General features: G+C 34.3%; 1 protein-coding gene across 1 annotated transcript; it reads right to left on the bottom strand.

Moving 5' to 3' along the window:
• Positions 1–3,820: 3,820 nt before the first annotated feature.
• On the bottom strand, positions 3,821–13,989 carry LOC106124755 (zinc finger protein 585B). The gene is given in 12 exon segments (XM_013321714.1): positions 3,821–4,817; positions 5,072–5,257; positions 5,853–6,013; positions 6,457–6,594; positions 6,708–6,791; positions 6,914–7,077; positions 7,238–7,369; positions 7,873–7,946; positions 7,949–7,994; positions 8,026–8,159; positions 12,709–12,870; positions 13,728–13,989. Coding segments are annotated over 12 exon segments (1,860 nt in total). The 5' UTR covers positions 13,923–13,989; the 3' UTR covers positions 3,821–4,433.
• Positions 13,990–14,093: the final 104 nt, after the last annotated feature.

Below are 14,093 nucleotides of genomic sequence, written 5' to 3'. Positions count from 1 at the left end.
TGCGAATGGTATCTTAATATCCTCAATTTAATTTTTTAAATTTTACACTATAATTTTCAAGAGATTTTGTTCAAGCATCACAACTTCTATATGAAAGAAAACTTCAATGATTACACCCCAATTACTATCTAAAACGTATAACAAAAATTAAAGACCGTGTACTAATTTATTATTTATTTTCCACAACACTGCCTACTGTACAATAATTACATTATCTTTTTTTTTTATTTTTACAAATCAAACATCGATTTATATACGACATAAGAAATATAACAATTTATTGCTCCTATTTCATCAATATCTCTATCATTTTAAGCCTTAAACCTAAAATGTACAGAAACTTTGTAAATAGCAAAAAATAATATTAAAATAAAATAATTAACAAAAACCCTTTTTTAAAATAGGTTTAGAAAACTATAAGAAATCCTTGGTTGGAGCTGTTTATTAAAAAAATCTAAAGAAACTAAACATAATCATAATATGGAAAATAAGTTAAAATATTTTACAATTAAACATCTAAAACTAACATTAGTTCAGCGTTCATTATACTCTACCATTAATCTAAGCAAAATGTACAATTTCATTCTATAAATTACTTTAATAACCAAATTATTCAATAAATTTAAACGTAGGTTTACACTGTACAAATATAAAGCAATATTAAAGTTATTTCATACGTAAAATAATGTTCATTTTTTTTATCATTCATAAAATAGCTTGACCATGATCCCACCTTTATTTAAGATGCCGTAAATTCACACTGTGGAAAATTCATAAAAAAAATGTTCTTGAATTCTCAGACAGAGAAAGACTGAATACTGAAAACCCGCAATGTAAACTTGTTCTTTCTTTCGTACTGTACAATACTTTTAAACATGGCAGTTTTATTTTTATAATTAAATTTAAATCTTAACTTACATAATACTAGAAGAAGATAACGCGTATCTTCTTACGACTAGAATCTAGACTAGATTTCTGAGATCAATTCGAAAGCCAATTTCGACTAATAAATATTTGTTTTTTTTTTATTATATTAAATTAAAAATCTAATTTTTAAATCACTGTTTATCCTAATACAATTACTTAAGAGTAATTATTTACAATTGATTTTTATTTATCACGAAAAAAAAATAGATTAGAGAAAATTATAAAGGCATCTCATTGATTATTGCTCAATTTATACAAAGACATTTTACTTATAGAGATATTTATATTTTGGATTTTATAAATATTAATTACTTAAGTGTATTGTGTAGTAATTACTATACTATACCAAATTCCTAGCTTAAATTATAACACAAGAATTTCCGTGCAAATATTATAAATTTTCAATCAAGAACATGCAATAATTACTTCAGTCTGACTGCTTTGTTATTCTTGTTTATTTATATTATTTAATTAAGAAAATAGCATGCTTGATATTATTTATTTTAAATTAACATAAACTACTTACAATGAGCTACTAATATTGCAGAAATGTCCCACCTATTGTGCTCTACGCACTACTCGTACTTGCCCTAACCTACTCGAATTTGTAACTTCAATCGTGCTCTGATTTGCCAAAATGGGCAAATGTTTGCCATACAACGTCCTCATCTAGTTATATACTGAAGCAAAGTCGTTATGTCATGTATTTTTTTATTACACTTTTTTTGAAAACAAATAGAAAATTCAATAACGCTCTACCAGGATTTCATAAAAGGCAAAAAAGACGACAAGAAGAAGAATCTGTAATTAAATTTGTTCTTGTTGGGTTTTCTGAGACCAAAATCCCTGTATAAAACATACCGTTATCCCTCTAATTATTAAGAAAACATAGATCAAAATGTGTTTTTATTAAGCAAAACTTTAAAATTAAATAAATTTGGAAGTTTTTATAGGTACTTTAGTCATGTTTTTATATGCATTAACTAGATGAGGTCAATGTACTGCATCTTACGACTAATCACCAGAAAGTTGATTCGATGTTACTAAAATAACTACATAATAACAGTTTCTTTAGAGTTGTTTCAAATGTCCAAGAAAGATTTACAAATAAAAACTTTTAATTTCATAATTAACTTTGTAAATATAAAAACGTATCGTTAAGAAATCTATTATGTTCTTAACTAATACTAGACATTTAATCATTAAAATATAATCTTACTAAATAAGTAGCCATTACAAAACAAATGAATTAATTAATATTATATTAAATAAACTATATACTAAAACTAAGCCAAACTAAAAATAAAACTAAATAATATAAAAAATCGACCCCAAATCGCTGCGTTCGCACGGTAGGGTTCCCAAGAGGCTGGCGGCATTTCCCCGTTGAATGGCCGTTAAGTCAAATATTTAAAATTATTAGACTGTGTGATTGTTAATTTATGTTTTTAAAATTCGTAACATCGAATCATCATTCGAACCACACCATTGCAAAACTTATACGATCCAAGAAATTGTTGTTTGTGTGTTAATCGCCTTTGATTATGTATAAATCTATCTACGTACTTTACTACACTTTAATAATTACAATTTTCATTTAAGTCATTATATGACTATTACTATATAGTACTATACTTTATGCAATGACAGAAAGTAAATTATATATTAAGTAAATTATATAATACATATGTATGACAAATAATTAAATTAATCTACTGTTATTCATTTTAATCAAAAGACGAACAGACAGAAGAGCAGTCATTTTTTATATATAGGGGTTTGGAAATGCGATGAATTTAGATTAACTTATTTCTATATTTATATAATTTTCAGATACTCATAAACATTGGCAGTAAAGTTACTTGTGATATTACGATCAATATTTCTGATCACAGGCACTGATACTTGATTGCTTCATAACAGGAAGAAATAAAAACATGTCACACAAACATATTGCTGTCTTTGTTTTTTCAATATAAATGAGAGGGATGGCAGGATGATTTTCTTAATTTTTTTTGATTGTGGAAACCCAACATAAACAAAAAACTCGATTACGGGATAGGTACTAATAAAATGACAAAGTTCTCGCTAAAATTGGTCAAGTACTCTACTGACATTTATAACATTAAATACATAAAATTGCTAAATAAACTAAAATAAACTATTTACACTATGTCTTTACATAGTTGAATGATTTTGCATTACTAATATTTAGTACTCCGAAATGTTATATAATTATATAATACATATATTGCATGCGACTGTTCTTTAGTTTCTTAAACTGTCTTGTGCTTTGACTGCTTACAAATATTTAATCAGATGTTATCATTTGCTTGTAGCTGTCTTAATACAAAAATACTATTTACAAATTACTGTACGTTTCATGTACAAATTATAAAATGACTAGATACACTCATCCGTTTATGGCTTAGATTATTTACATGTTAAGAATACGTAATTGAATCTCAAATTACAAAATTACATAACTTTTGACAGAAACAAGAATAGGTTAATTAACGAATTCAAATTTATTTCTTGTTATAATATCAAAACAAAAATGTTTTCTTAAAACACTGGTCTGTACTAAAAACATAAAAGAATTATAACAAAGAAAGTTAAAACGAAAGTATAATACCGTAAAGTACAATTTTATAACAACAAAGATTAGCCGTACAGAACAATTTTTACAGATAAACAAGGAAAACGCATATAAAATTTAAAACAAATATAATCGTAAAATTTAATTAAGTGCATCAGTATCACATTGAAAACTGAAAGTTTCTTACAAAAGATAGCAATAAATTCAAATTGTCAAATTAATTTTATCTTATTTATGACTTATTGTGTTTTATATATTTAACAAAAATCACTAGCGTTACTACATATGTACACAAATCTATATAAACGGACACAATTTTTTCTCAGAACTGTACAATTATTTTATTCAAAAGGTTAGTAATATTTATGATTTTCCTCCTCCTTTAAGATGCCTCCGCACGCGTCTCTACGCGTCAAGATATCCGTTATGCAGAAAAGATGTTATTATATATTAGAAAAAATCGCACAGAAAAATGTGGATAGGATGTGTTAATGGTTGGACGGATTTTTTGTGTTATTGTATAAAATATTTCGGACTATTTCATTTTGTCGCAAATGATAGGCAGTCATAGTTGAATGTAGTCAAAGAGTTCCTAGTATATTTAATTTAAGGAATTCTTTTAATAGGATTAATTTAATAGCTGCATCAAGTAAAATAATAAAAAATCAAAGTTTCAATAGATTTTCATAGCGGTATACTAGCTTTTCTTGTCAATACGGATTCAATCTTCTCTAAGTCTAATGAAAATGAAATCTTATCAGTATAATACTTAGGGTTACTTCGACAATAAGTTCATGAGCTCCTCATAAATATCACTTAACTCTCAAAACTTCAACAGGATCGTGTCGTCCTGTATCACTGCCTTGCAGCCGTCAGATTGGTAATTACTGACGGACGTTGGCGCGGCTCAGGTACACAGCCCGGAATTGTCGACGAGGGAACGGGCCAATACATCGGCCGCGGCGATGTCGCTCACTTTGCCCTCGAAGTGACCTCGCACATGGAACATGAACTCCGCTTTGCCGGCAAACTCCTGTCTACACATAAGACAGAGGTGATGGGCATGTGTGTGCTGTCTTTCGGGGGCGTAGTGTGTGTGTCCGTGTGTGAAGTACGTGCCACCGCCACTGCCCTCGTTTACCACAGTGGCGGTCGACACGGAAGCAGTTGCTATCCCGTGCCCATTCAGTATCTGCTGATTTTGATTATGATGATGCAGCAACTGCAGCTTCTCTTGATTCGTTAAATGGACTTTTTCTTGTTGTTGCTGTTGTTGTTGTTGTTGCTGCTGCTGTAAGTAAAATATTAATTTTTAAGACAACACTTATTTTTTTTTTATTTTAATAATTCATCGAAAAGAGTACTTCAGTTCTTCTAGAGTTATAAACTCCAACTGACGGGACAGTCATATAAAACTGAAGAAGAACTGCAATTTCTTTATTAATCCATGACCATTGTGGGCATTTCTAGTTAGTAAGACATTAGTTTCTAAGTTCTTGCGGTCTCATACTGGAAGGTTTTTTCAAATGGTATTTGGCTACGTACTTGATGCGCCTGCATCTTATCCTGCAGGAGTTTGGTATCTGGCAGATGGGATTTGGCGTGTGCGCTCCACTCGTCTCTAGTGGCGAACAGTCGTCCGCAAAGTTCGCATGACCATGATACCACCATGCCCGCAGTAGCCGCCGCCACAGCGGCGCTCGCAGCACTCGTGTGCACCAGATTTGTATTCTGAAATTTTCGATTAATATTACGCTTTGTAAGAAAATTACGCTCTTGACTTCTATTACAGAAAGAAGTTTATTTTGATATGCAATATTTTATCACACTTTCCTTAAATAAAATATATAAATTAAGATCAAAAAGAGCGTTTTTATAGTCATTTACTGCAAGGATTGCTTGAATAATTCACTATGAAATTAAGAATCTAAAGGCAAAGTTTGTTCATTTTAATATATAAGGAGTTTACTATAAAATTTGGGTATTATGTTACATAGAACATACTTTATTTTTGCATAAACTAACTAAAACCAACAGTTAGAAGATAAACATGCACATTTTTTGTAAATTTGTACTTTCGCATTTATTTTAGAAACCCAGCAAATTAGTCCATGCAAAATGATACGGTTCTCCCATAATAATGCCTTTGCTGTCGTCTCCATAACTGAATTAAATAAAAAAATCAAATACTAATGTATTTCTCTATAGAGAAGTATATGATAGACATATTGACATCATGCAGACAGTTAACAAAAAAAAAACATGACCAAATATTCCTACCACAACATCTATTTCAACCATGCGTTGAATGTTCTTTGAGATTTACCGTAAAGTTGTGCCCGGGTACCTGGCAGACCTGGATCGCTTGTTGGTGCGTGTGTTGTTGCTGTTGTTGTTGCTGTTGTGCTACAGCCGCGATTTCTGCTTGACTAGGCTTTGTGTCCTCTTGTTTGGTTAATTGAGGTTTAACGTCATCTAATTTTAAAGCTGAGGAGAACGGTTATATTTTACTGCATAAATTGAATATTGAATCTTACTAATATTATAAATGCGAATGTGTAGATGGATGTTTCTTTGGAGGTATCTCCAAAACGGCTGAAAAGATCTCGATGAAATTTGGCATACATATAGAACATAGTCTGGAAGATCACTTAGGCTACTTATTATGTTTTTTTTTAATTCTGTGCGGACGGAGTCGCGGGCGACTGTTAGTAGTGATATAAATTATACATCAGTTATTTTACGAATATCTACTATTATTTTAGTTTTACTAAAGGAATTAGCAATTTAGATAATAAGTTAGATTAACTAATCTATGTATTGGAAACAGGCTATCGATAAGAAAGAGGACAGTATAACAACTAAAAAACAAGTGATAAGAATAAGGAATACATAATAGTTGTCTTTTCTACACTTTTTCAAATACTTACGTGGTATCGAAATCGAACGCTTACCCAATGGGGCAATATTGGATGGCGTTATGTGCTTCAATTTATTCATGTGCAGGACTAACTTGTCTCGTCGCGCGAATGCCTTGTTGCATACTTCGCATACGTAAGGTTTTTCACCTAAACATAAGATCATAGTTGTAACCAGTTATAATTGAAAGCAATAAGTGTATTGTTGCTTAAATAATCTATAACAAATTAATCTCAACAATAAAGATTATTTAAAAAAATACCTGTATGAATTCGCATATGTATCGTGAGTTTGTCTTTTCTAGCTAGTCCTTTTCCACAAACTGTACACTCGAATGCTTTGCTACCTGAAAATTATCGATATAATGAAGATTATCAAGTAAAAAATATCCATACACTTTGAAGAACTGCTAAACTGTAGTGGCCTAAACGTCGGCTACTATCTCAATTTTCGGCTTCATAACCTTACCTTCATTAGTAGAGCTGGTAGGTTTGATTGCAGGGTGTTTTCTCACGGTGCCCGTCTGCAGGGCTTTCAGCCTCGTTCCTGGGTGCATGGACCCGCCTTCTGCATATGGTTCCGTGAACGGTATTAGGTTTGGCCTAGGTATAGTGTTCGTCACTTCTGGTGACCTGGTGAAAACAAATTAGGTACATTCATGAAATCATACTAAAATCTGTACCTTTACTTTGTGTAGGTAACGATAAAGTAAAGATTAATAACTGTGCTACATTTTCTAATAACCTTTGTAAAAAAAGACTAGGACGTAAGGCAATATAATCAAGTACCCACCAGTTGCCAAGACTCTGTAGCACTCTGACACCGCCTTCGAAGCCCATGCCGACATCATCGGGCACAGTAAAGGTGCTGTCCGGACCTCCCGTGCTGGAACTCACTACTGGTACTTTGATGGGAGAGTTCATGCTCGCGTAGTGTTGGGTGGAGGTTACCGTAGGCGGCGATGGATGGCCTTGATGAGCACTACTAGTATTTTGAGCCTGCTGCGAAATACAGAAATATGGGTAAGTCAATAGTTGCCGAAGATAATAAACTTGTGTGTTAAGATAATGGACCTCTCTGTTAATTTAGGTTACATTGTAATTAAATGCATCGAAAAATACCTCACAGTCACTTTTTCGTCATTCACCTTTTTTTTAAATTAGACTACGTATAACTGTTTAAGAAGGGAACGACTTAAGGTCCTAACAAATGTAATTTGTGAGATTATTTTGTTTTTTTCATGTGGAATTGAAATTTGACTGTTCGTTGGTATTATCGAAAATCCTATTAAGGTACATACTTGCATTTCTTGATGATGGCGAGATGTGTTTGTTGAAGCGTTGTTTTGCTGTTGATGATGTTGCTGCTGCTGTTGTTGCTGTTGCTGTTGTTGTTGCTGTTGCTGTTGCTGCTGCTGCTGTTGTTGCTGTTGTTGTTGTTGCTGCTGTTGCTGCTGTTGTTGCTGTTGCTGTTGTTGCTGTTGTTGCTGTTGTTGCTGTTGCTGTTGCTGTTGTTGTTGTTGTTGCTGTTGTTGTTGCTGCTGTTGCTGCTGTTGCTGTTGCTGCTGCTGCTGTTGCTGCTGCTGCTGTTGTTGTTGTTGTTCACGTCGTGCAGCAGCAGCAGCTTGCGCCATGTGCTGTTGTACTGCCACATGGGCTTCTAAATACGCGGTCTTTTGCGCTTCTGTCATCTTATCCATATTCACGGTACCATCCTGATAAAAAAACATATTTTTTTATTTTAGCTGCACAGATGACCATTATTATCTTTAGACTAAATATTTTAGTATTTTTGAATTTCATTTATTGTATCAATATAAACAGTATCTTTGTTTCAGAGTAGTTTGGGATATCAAAATATCAGTTGCATTTTTATTTTAGCCCAGATTATTCATCTTAACGTTCACAGTTAAGTAAGTAAACATTTTGAAGAAAATTTGCATTATATTTGACTATTTTTTTGATCGTATTCTCGTAACATGGGGAGCAGCCTTCAATGGGTGTCTTCTATGCGGTCGGAGCCTCCCTAATGTCGCGCAAGGGTGGCCGCCCCCGCGGTGCATTCACCCCAGAGCGAACCCGGCTCCCCAGTTCCGTCGGCTCTCATTCCGTAACACGTAGTCAGAACACCCTATGCTTAATTGCCTAAATTCGACACAGGGAAGGTTCAATAACCTCGCGAATCTGGCAACAGTGTTGCGGGCGTTTTGTTTAAAAAGGGTCTTAGAATGTTCATGTAAGATCGACAAATCTTATAGCTGTTAAGATGAACTAATATTTTATTTTAATCGCATACCGTTTACGAAAGAGTCGGATGTAACCTGCAAGTTATTATCCTATATCTATAAAATGTTTACCGGTTAAAGAATGTAAAATAGATAGCAAAGTAAAATAGGTAGTAATGTCGTTTCGAAAATTCGCATTTTTTTAAGATAATTGAATATGCCCAGTCATGGTACAAAGGTAATATATTATCTCTTTATCACACTTTGTTTTATTGTTGATCGCAAATCTATATCACTAGATAGAATAAGGAATAAAAAAGAAATTATAATTTGATATAAAAAGATAAAATCACTGACTACTCGAGATAAAAAATCCGGGACTATAAAAGTAAAGGTGTTCTCTTTCTCCATGTAGTCTTTTAGTAGAGGATACGTAGAACAACGACTTTCATCCATCTGATAATCAGATAAAAGACTTCAAAAATTTAAATAAGCTTACCATGAATATTTTTGCTTAGCTATCGATTCGTCAGCCGCTTTGTTTGAATTTAAACTATCGTCCCCTCGCTCTGATAAGGACTAGGCAGGGGCCCATTCGTGCTTATCACACTGATTAAAAGTAAATGCTCCAAAACTAGGGATTGCGTGCGGAGTTTTGGGGTTACGCAAAATAGGGTAAAACATAAATGACTTCATATTTAGATAACTTAGATTTGGTTTTATAATTTTAGCGTTATAATAATGTCGTGTATTTCGAAAAGGGATATACTATTTTAACGATAATGATTTCTTTGATGTTTTAAATATTCTATAAATTTTCTTAACTAAAAGACGACTTGAGAATCAACTAATAGAATAGATAGAAAAAACTAACAAACGAAAATAATGATTTAAAATGTGTAATTAAAGATATATTTACTTTAAGCAAAAACAAAGTTTACAAAGTTACTTACTCATTCCACAACTTTTTTATATTTTCATTTCATTTTCAACTTTTCTTAAATAGAGTAATCCACTTTTCATGAAATAAAGTTTACACCACACGTTACTACTCGAATATTATAAAAAAAGTTCGTGGTAAAGGAAATGATTGTCTTGAAGGTTAAGGCGGGCGCCCTCCGCGCTTCCTATGTTCCGAGTGCAGCCTCCGACCGCGAGAGTCGTGCATCGATCGCACTTTCCTCTTCACATTGCACCTGAACTTCAAACGCACTTTGTAAGGGCTGCCCTTTGAGTGGAAGACTGCCTGTGTGGCGCGACTCCAAAATCTATCGTTGCATCGATGTTTAATACTTGCGTGATTTTGCTTTCACTTATGCGAAATGTGTTTTTGCAATACAAGTATGTTTATTTTATTTCTTTTTGTATTAGTTGTTATAATTACGTAAACTAAATATTTATTGTTAGATAATTTGTTTATGAAATGACTTGCATAGTTTTGATTGAAACAGGAAACGGAAACGGAACTACGGAAACTTTAAAATGTTTTTATCTACTTAATTCGATGTCTTTGAAGTCCAATGATGTTTTTTTATATATTTTTTTTCTTTATTTATACAGAACATACAAAATACACTTCCAAAAAGTTTTACCAATATTACGCTTTCTTTCATTATAGAACTAAAAACCGAAACAGTCTCTGTCGGTCTAATCAAAGACAAAAAAGACGGTTCAAAGGTGAAGTAAAGATGAAACGACTTTGTGATTACTGTAGACATCAGGTGAGGGTGGTTTGAGTAAGGAGTAAGAACACAGACTGTTTTTTGATTACTGTAACATAGAGACTTGGAAGTTCAGACAAACGAACCGAAGAGTCTCTTATACTGATGTAGATAGTACATGGACATGGCTTTCCGATAAAAGAACTAAGATTTTCTAGTTCGATTTAATACGTAAAGTACGAATTCAACGTATTTGGATAGAAACATCAACACTTTGAATCATTGATTGTTGCTTTTAAATGATTCAAAACTATAAAACAATTAGAACGAGGTTACATACTATTAATAATATGGTAGTTAGAAATATACAGAAGCCGGATCGGGTCGCAAATAATCAAAAAATATTTTCATTGCTAGAGGAATTAACTTGAACGGTAACAGTGTGAGGTCTAGACTATCTCTACCAGCTTTTCTCTCATCGTAGGCTATATTTAGCGCATTCATCAGTCGGTGTGACGAGTGGAGAAGGCTTCAAACGTTTCAGTGCAAGTGATGTTCAGGCGGGGCGAGCGGGCGGCTGGGGGTAGACGGGGGGAAGTGGGGGGCAGTGGGGGAGGCAGTAGTAGGAATATCCTTCACCCCGCGCTAGGTCAGGGTTAACATCACCCCCGGGCCGTGACGGTGAGCCCCCGACCTTGGATTCGATGCGTGTTAATGCACTTGCAACTCTGCCCACCTCACCTCATCGCCTTATCGCCTCCCTGCCTGGCGGGCGACATTCGCTATGCTGCTTTCCTCTTTATACTGAACGTTTACATCCGAATTACAAACAATATTACATCGATATCAACTATATAACTTCCCTGTTGACTTTAATAATAAAAAGTTATCTGATGAGCTAACAACCAATATGTCATCGTTAATTTTTATCTCTACTGGTATTATCACAGTTAGTAACAAAGTACATTATATCGATTTATGAATCGTGAATAATAGATAGTCTCGAAACAAAAAGAATCCAAAGTACATCGGAACATGCGTGGCCAGTACGAAAATACCGATATTCTCTGCGCAGAGCTCGTCTGCCGGCCTTAAGGCTATCGTGTTAAAGTAGATAATTCATACAGCTATCCGCGAACTTTAGAGATCGTGTACACTTAATAAAGACTCCTTTCTACTTATTTATTAGGTTCCAAATTGTTTGACTCAAGTGTTGTCTAGATGTGGATAATGATGAAATATTTTGGACCTTACTTTTTATGAGCTAAGATTCATATTCGTGTGCGTAAGAGAGGTGGACACTGAGTCGATACGAGACAGGCGCGTGTGGATCGATAGAGGGTAGGGCCGCGGACCGTCGTTGTCGCCTTGTTTCGTTAATACATTCACCATAATACATTGTTCATCTTTTAATTTATCATCTCAAAATATCGTGTGCGAATAATCGATATGAGAATTAATATTATTTTTTTTTTGTTTTTAATGTCATGTTACTATTTCTGAGAGGTTAATAACTCTTATGTTACTACTTGCATTTATCTTTACAACGAGCGAATAAGATAAACAAATTAGAAATAAGTTAAAATATCATAATTTGTATGTAATTAAAGAGTTATTGAAGCGTAATTTCTTAATTTTTTTACTTTATCAAATTAAAGTAATATAAAAGGTCTTAGTTTAGGTAGGCAACGCCCTAAACAAATGTGTATTGATTATACATCGCTTATTGTAAAAGGGCAGTTATGTTCTCTATTTTCTTAGTGGTCTTTAGGAATATATAATGCGTACGGAAGTTTTTGTACATATATCTAATCAATGACATTATTTTCTATTATCTATAAATTGATCGCATTACATGTATCAATTTAAAAGGATAAATCCGTAATATGATAGTTAACTGAAAGATAAAATTTGATAAGATTCCTAGCTTACGTGAAAAAATATAATGATACAAAAATGATAGGAAAAACTATAAGTTAACTAAACATCGAATTAAAAATCAATGATATTCATGTTCTTGTTCTTATTCTATGTATATCGACATGACATCATTTTAATTTTTTTTTAAATAAAGGTCGACCGCGACTGTATAATGCCAACCGCAATAAATAAATCAAAAATTTATCCACTACGGTAATAGACGTTATCTACTCCCGCTTTGTCGCTACTTACAATCTAAAAAATCTTACAAATGGTAAACAAAAAGGAAATCTTCTTCCTATCAAAAGAAAGTGGATTACCTTATTAAGATCCTTTTTGTCACTAAGCAACTATTGGCGCGGAAACGCTTTATGTAGAGCAATGTTTGAATAAGAAATAGTGTTGGCGGGTGATCCGATTGATGGAAAAAGGGGTTAAGTAATGTTAATAATATTTACCTGAAAGTTGATAGTGGATGTTACAATGCGCATGGACTCGGCATAATTCCTCAGCACGGAGTCTGTAGCGAGGCAGCTTTGTCTCCACTCGTAAAGTTGCTCCAGCCGGCCCACGCACCGCTCGCAGATCTTCTTCGGCAGAAAGTCGTCCTTGGAGATCTGCTGGATGGACCGCATTATCACTAGTTAGACTATCTGGAAATGTTACATTGCCATATCCACTTAAATATGGTTTAGTCAACTCTTGCTGAAGATGTACACTTTAAGTCAATCACTTAAATATAAATAACCAACTGACAAATATAATTTTGCAACTATTATTATTTCTTCTGTCTTTATAGCCAGAAGTCTGTCTACGCTACACGAGAATTAAAATTGCGGTTAATTGTTAGTTAATCGCAATTGATCGCAGTAGAGTTTTGATATTGACAACCAGATAAATAAAAATAGGTTTTATGTTATTGTTAGTTTCAGCATGTCTCAATTAAAAATATACCCGATAAACAAAAGAATTGTTGATTATCATTGATAAAAGAGCTTGCTATTAGCAGAGGTTATTTTATAACCCGTGCAATATTTTCAAGTATGTTTATTTATAATAATAAAACAAACAATCAAACGTCTTCTCTTTGTAACATACTGGAACAACATTTGGATGAACATAAAGTTAAAAGTCGTATTCACAAACGTTTTTTATTCAACGGGTGCGCCATTTTCTTTTGCTCTAGATCCATAAGAGGCTAAGCATAAATCTGAAAGTTATTCAACAGGTATCGTGAGTTGATTAGCACGGGTGATGTCGGCCGCCTTCGTAGGGCCGTGTAGCGCCACGTAGAGCGCACGCGCTACGCCGCTACGGCTACTCGACGCGACACTCGCTTGTGATATCATTACACTCTGCTCTTAAAGACTCTGTTTATACTATGTGAACCCAACTTAATATATAATTTGCATACTTAATTAATACACCATATCTTAAATTGAAGTAAATATGTTCCAAAAAATAAAATACAACTCACCATAGTGGGCAAACAGGTCCGAAGTTTGAAAAGGATCTGCCTTTGCTCGGACTCCTTATCGAAGATATGGAGCCTCGGGCCGCTCTTGAGCGAGCACAGCCGGCAGAGGTCGGTGAACGCGGTGAAGTTGAGGTCCTCGGGCTCGGTCATCGCGAAGCACCTGATGAGGAGGTCGAGAAGGCAGGAGTTGTCCATGTGTACGGCGATGTCGGGTGGCGGGAGACGGTCAGCGACGCATGCCGCGGGTGCACTCAGGGAGGCGTCACGCCACCGCTGCGTCCGGGGGGCACTGGGGCCGGCGCGCGCCTCCCCTCCCCCTAGCCCCGGCCCCGCTCCCCGGACCCCCGTGCCCCCGTCAGCCCCCTG

The sequence above is a fragment of the Papilio xuthus genome, unplaced genomic scaffold, assembly GCF_000836235.2.
Source record: "Papilio xuthus unplaced genomic scaffold, Pxut_1.1 DF828952.1, whole genome shotgun sequence".
NCBI classification, from domain to species: Eukaryota; Metazoa; Arthropoda; class Insecta; order Lepidoptera; family Papilionidae; genus Papilio; species Papilio xuthus.
This window is presented reverse-complemented; position numbering and strand designations above follow the sequence as displayed.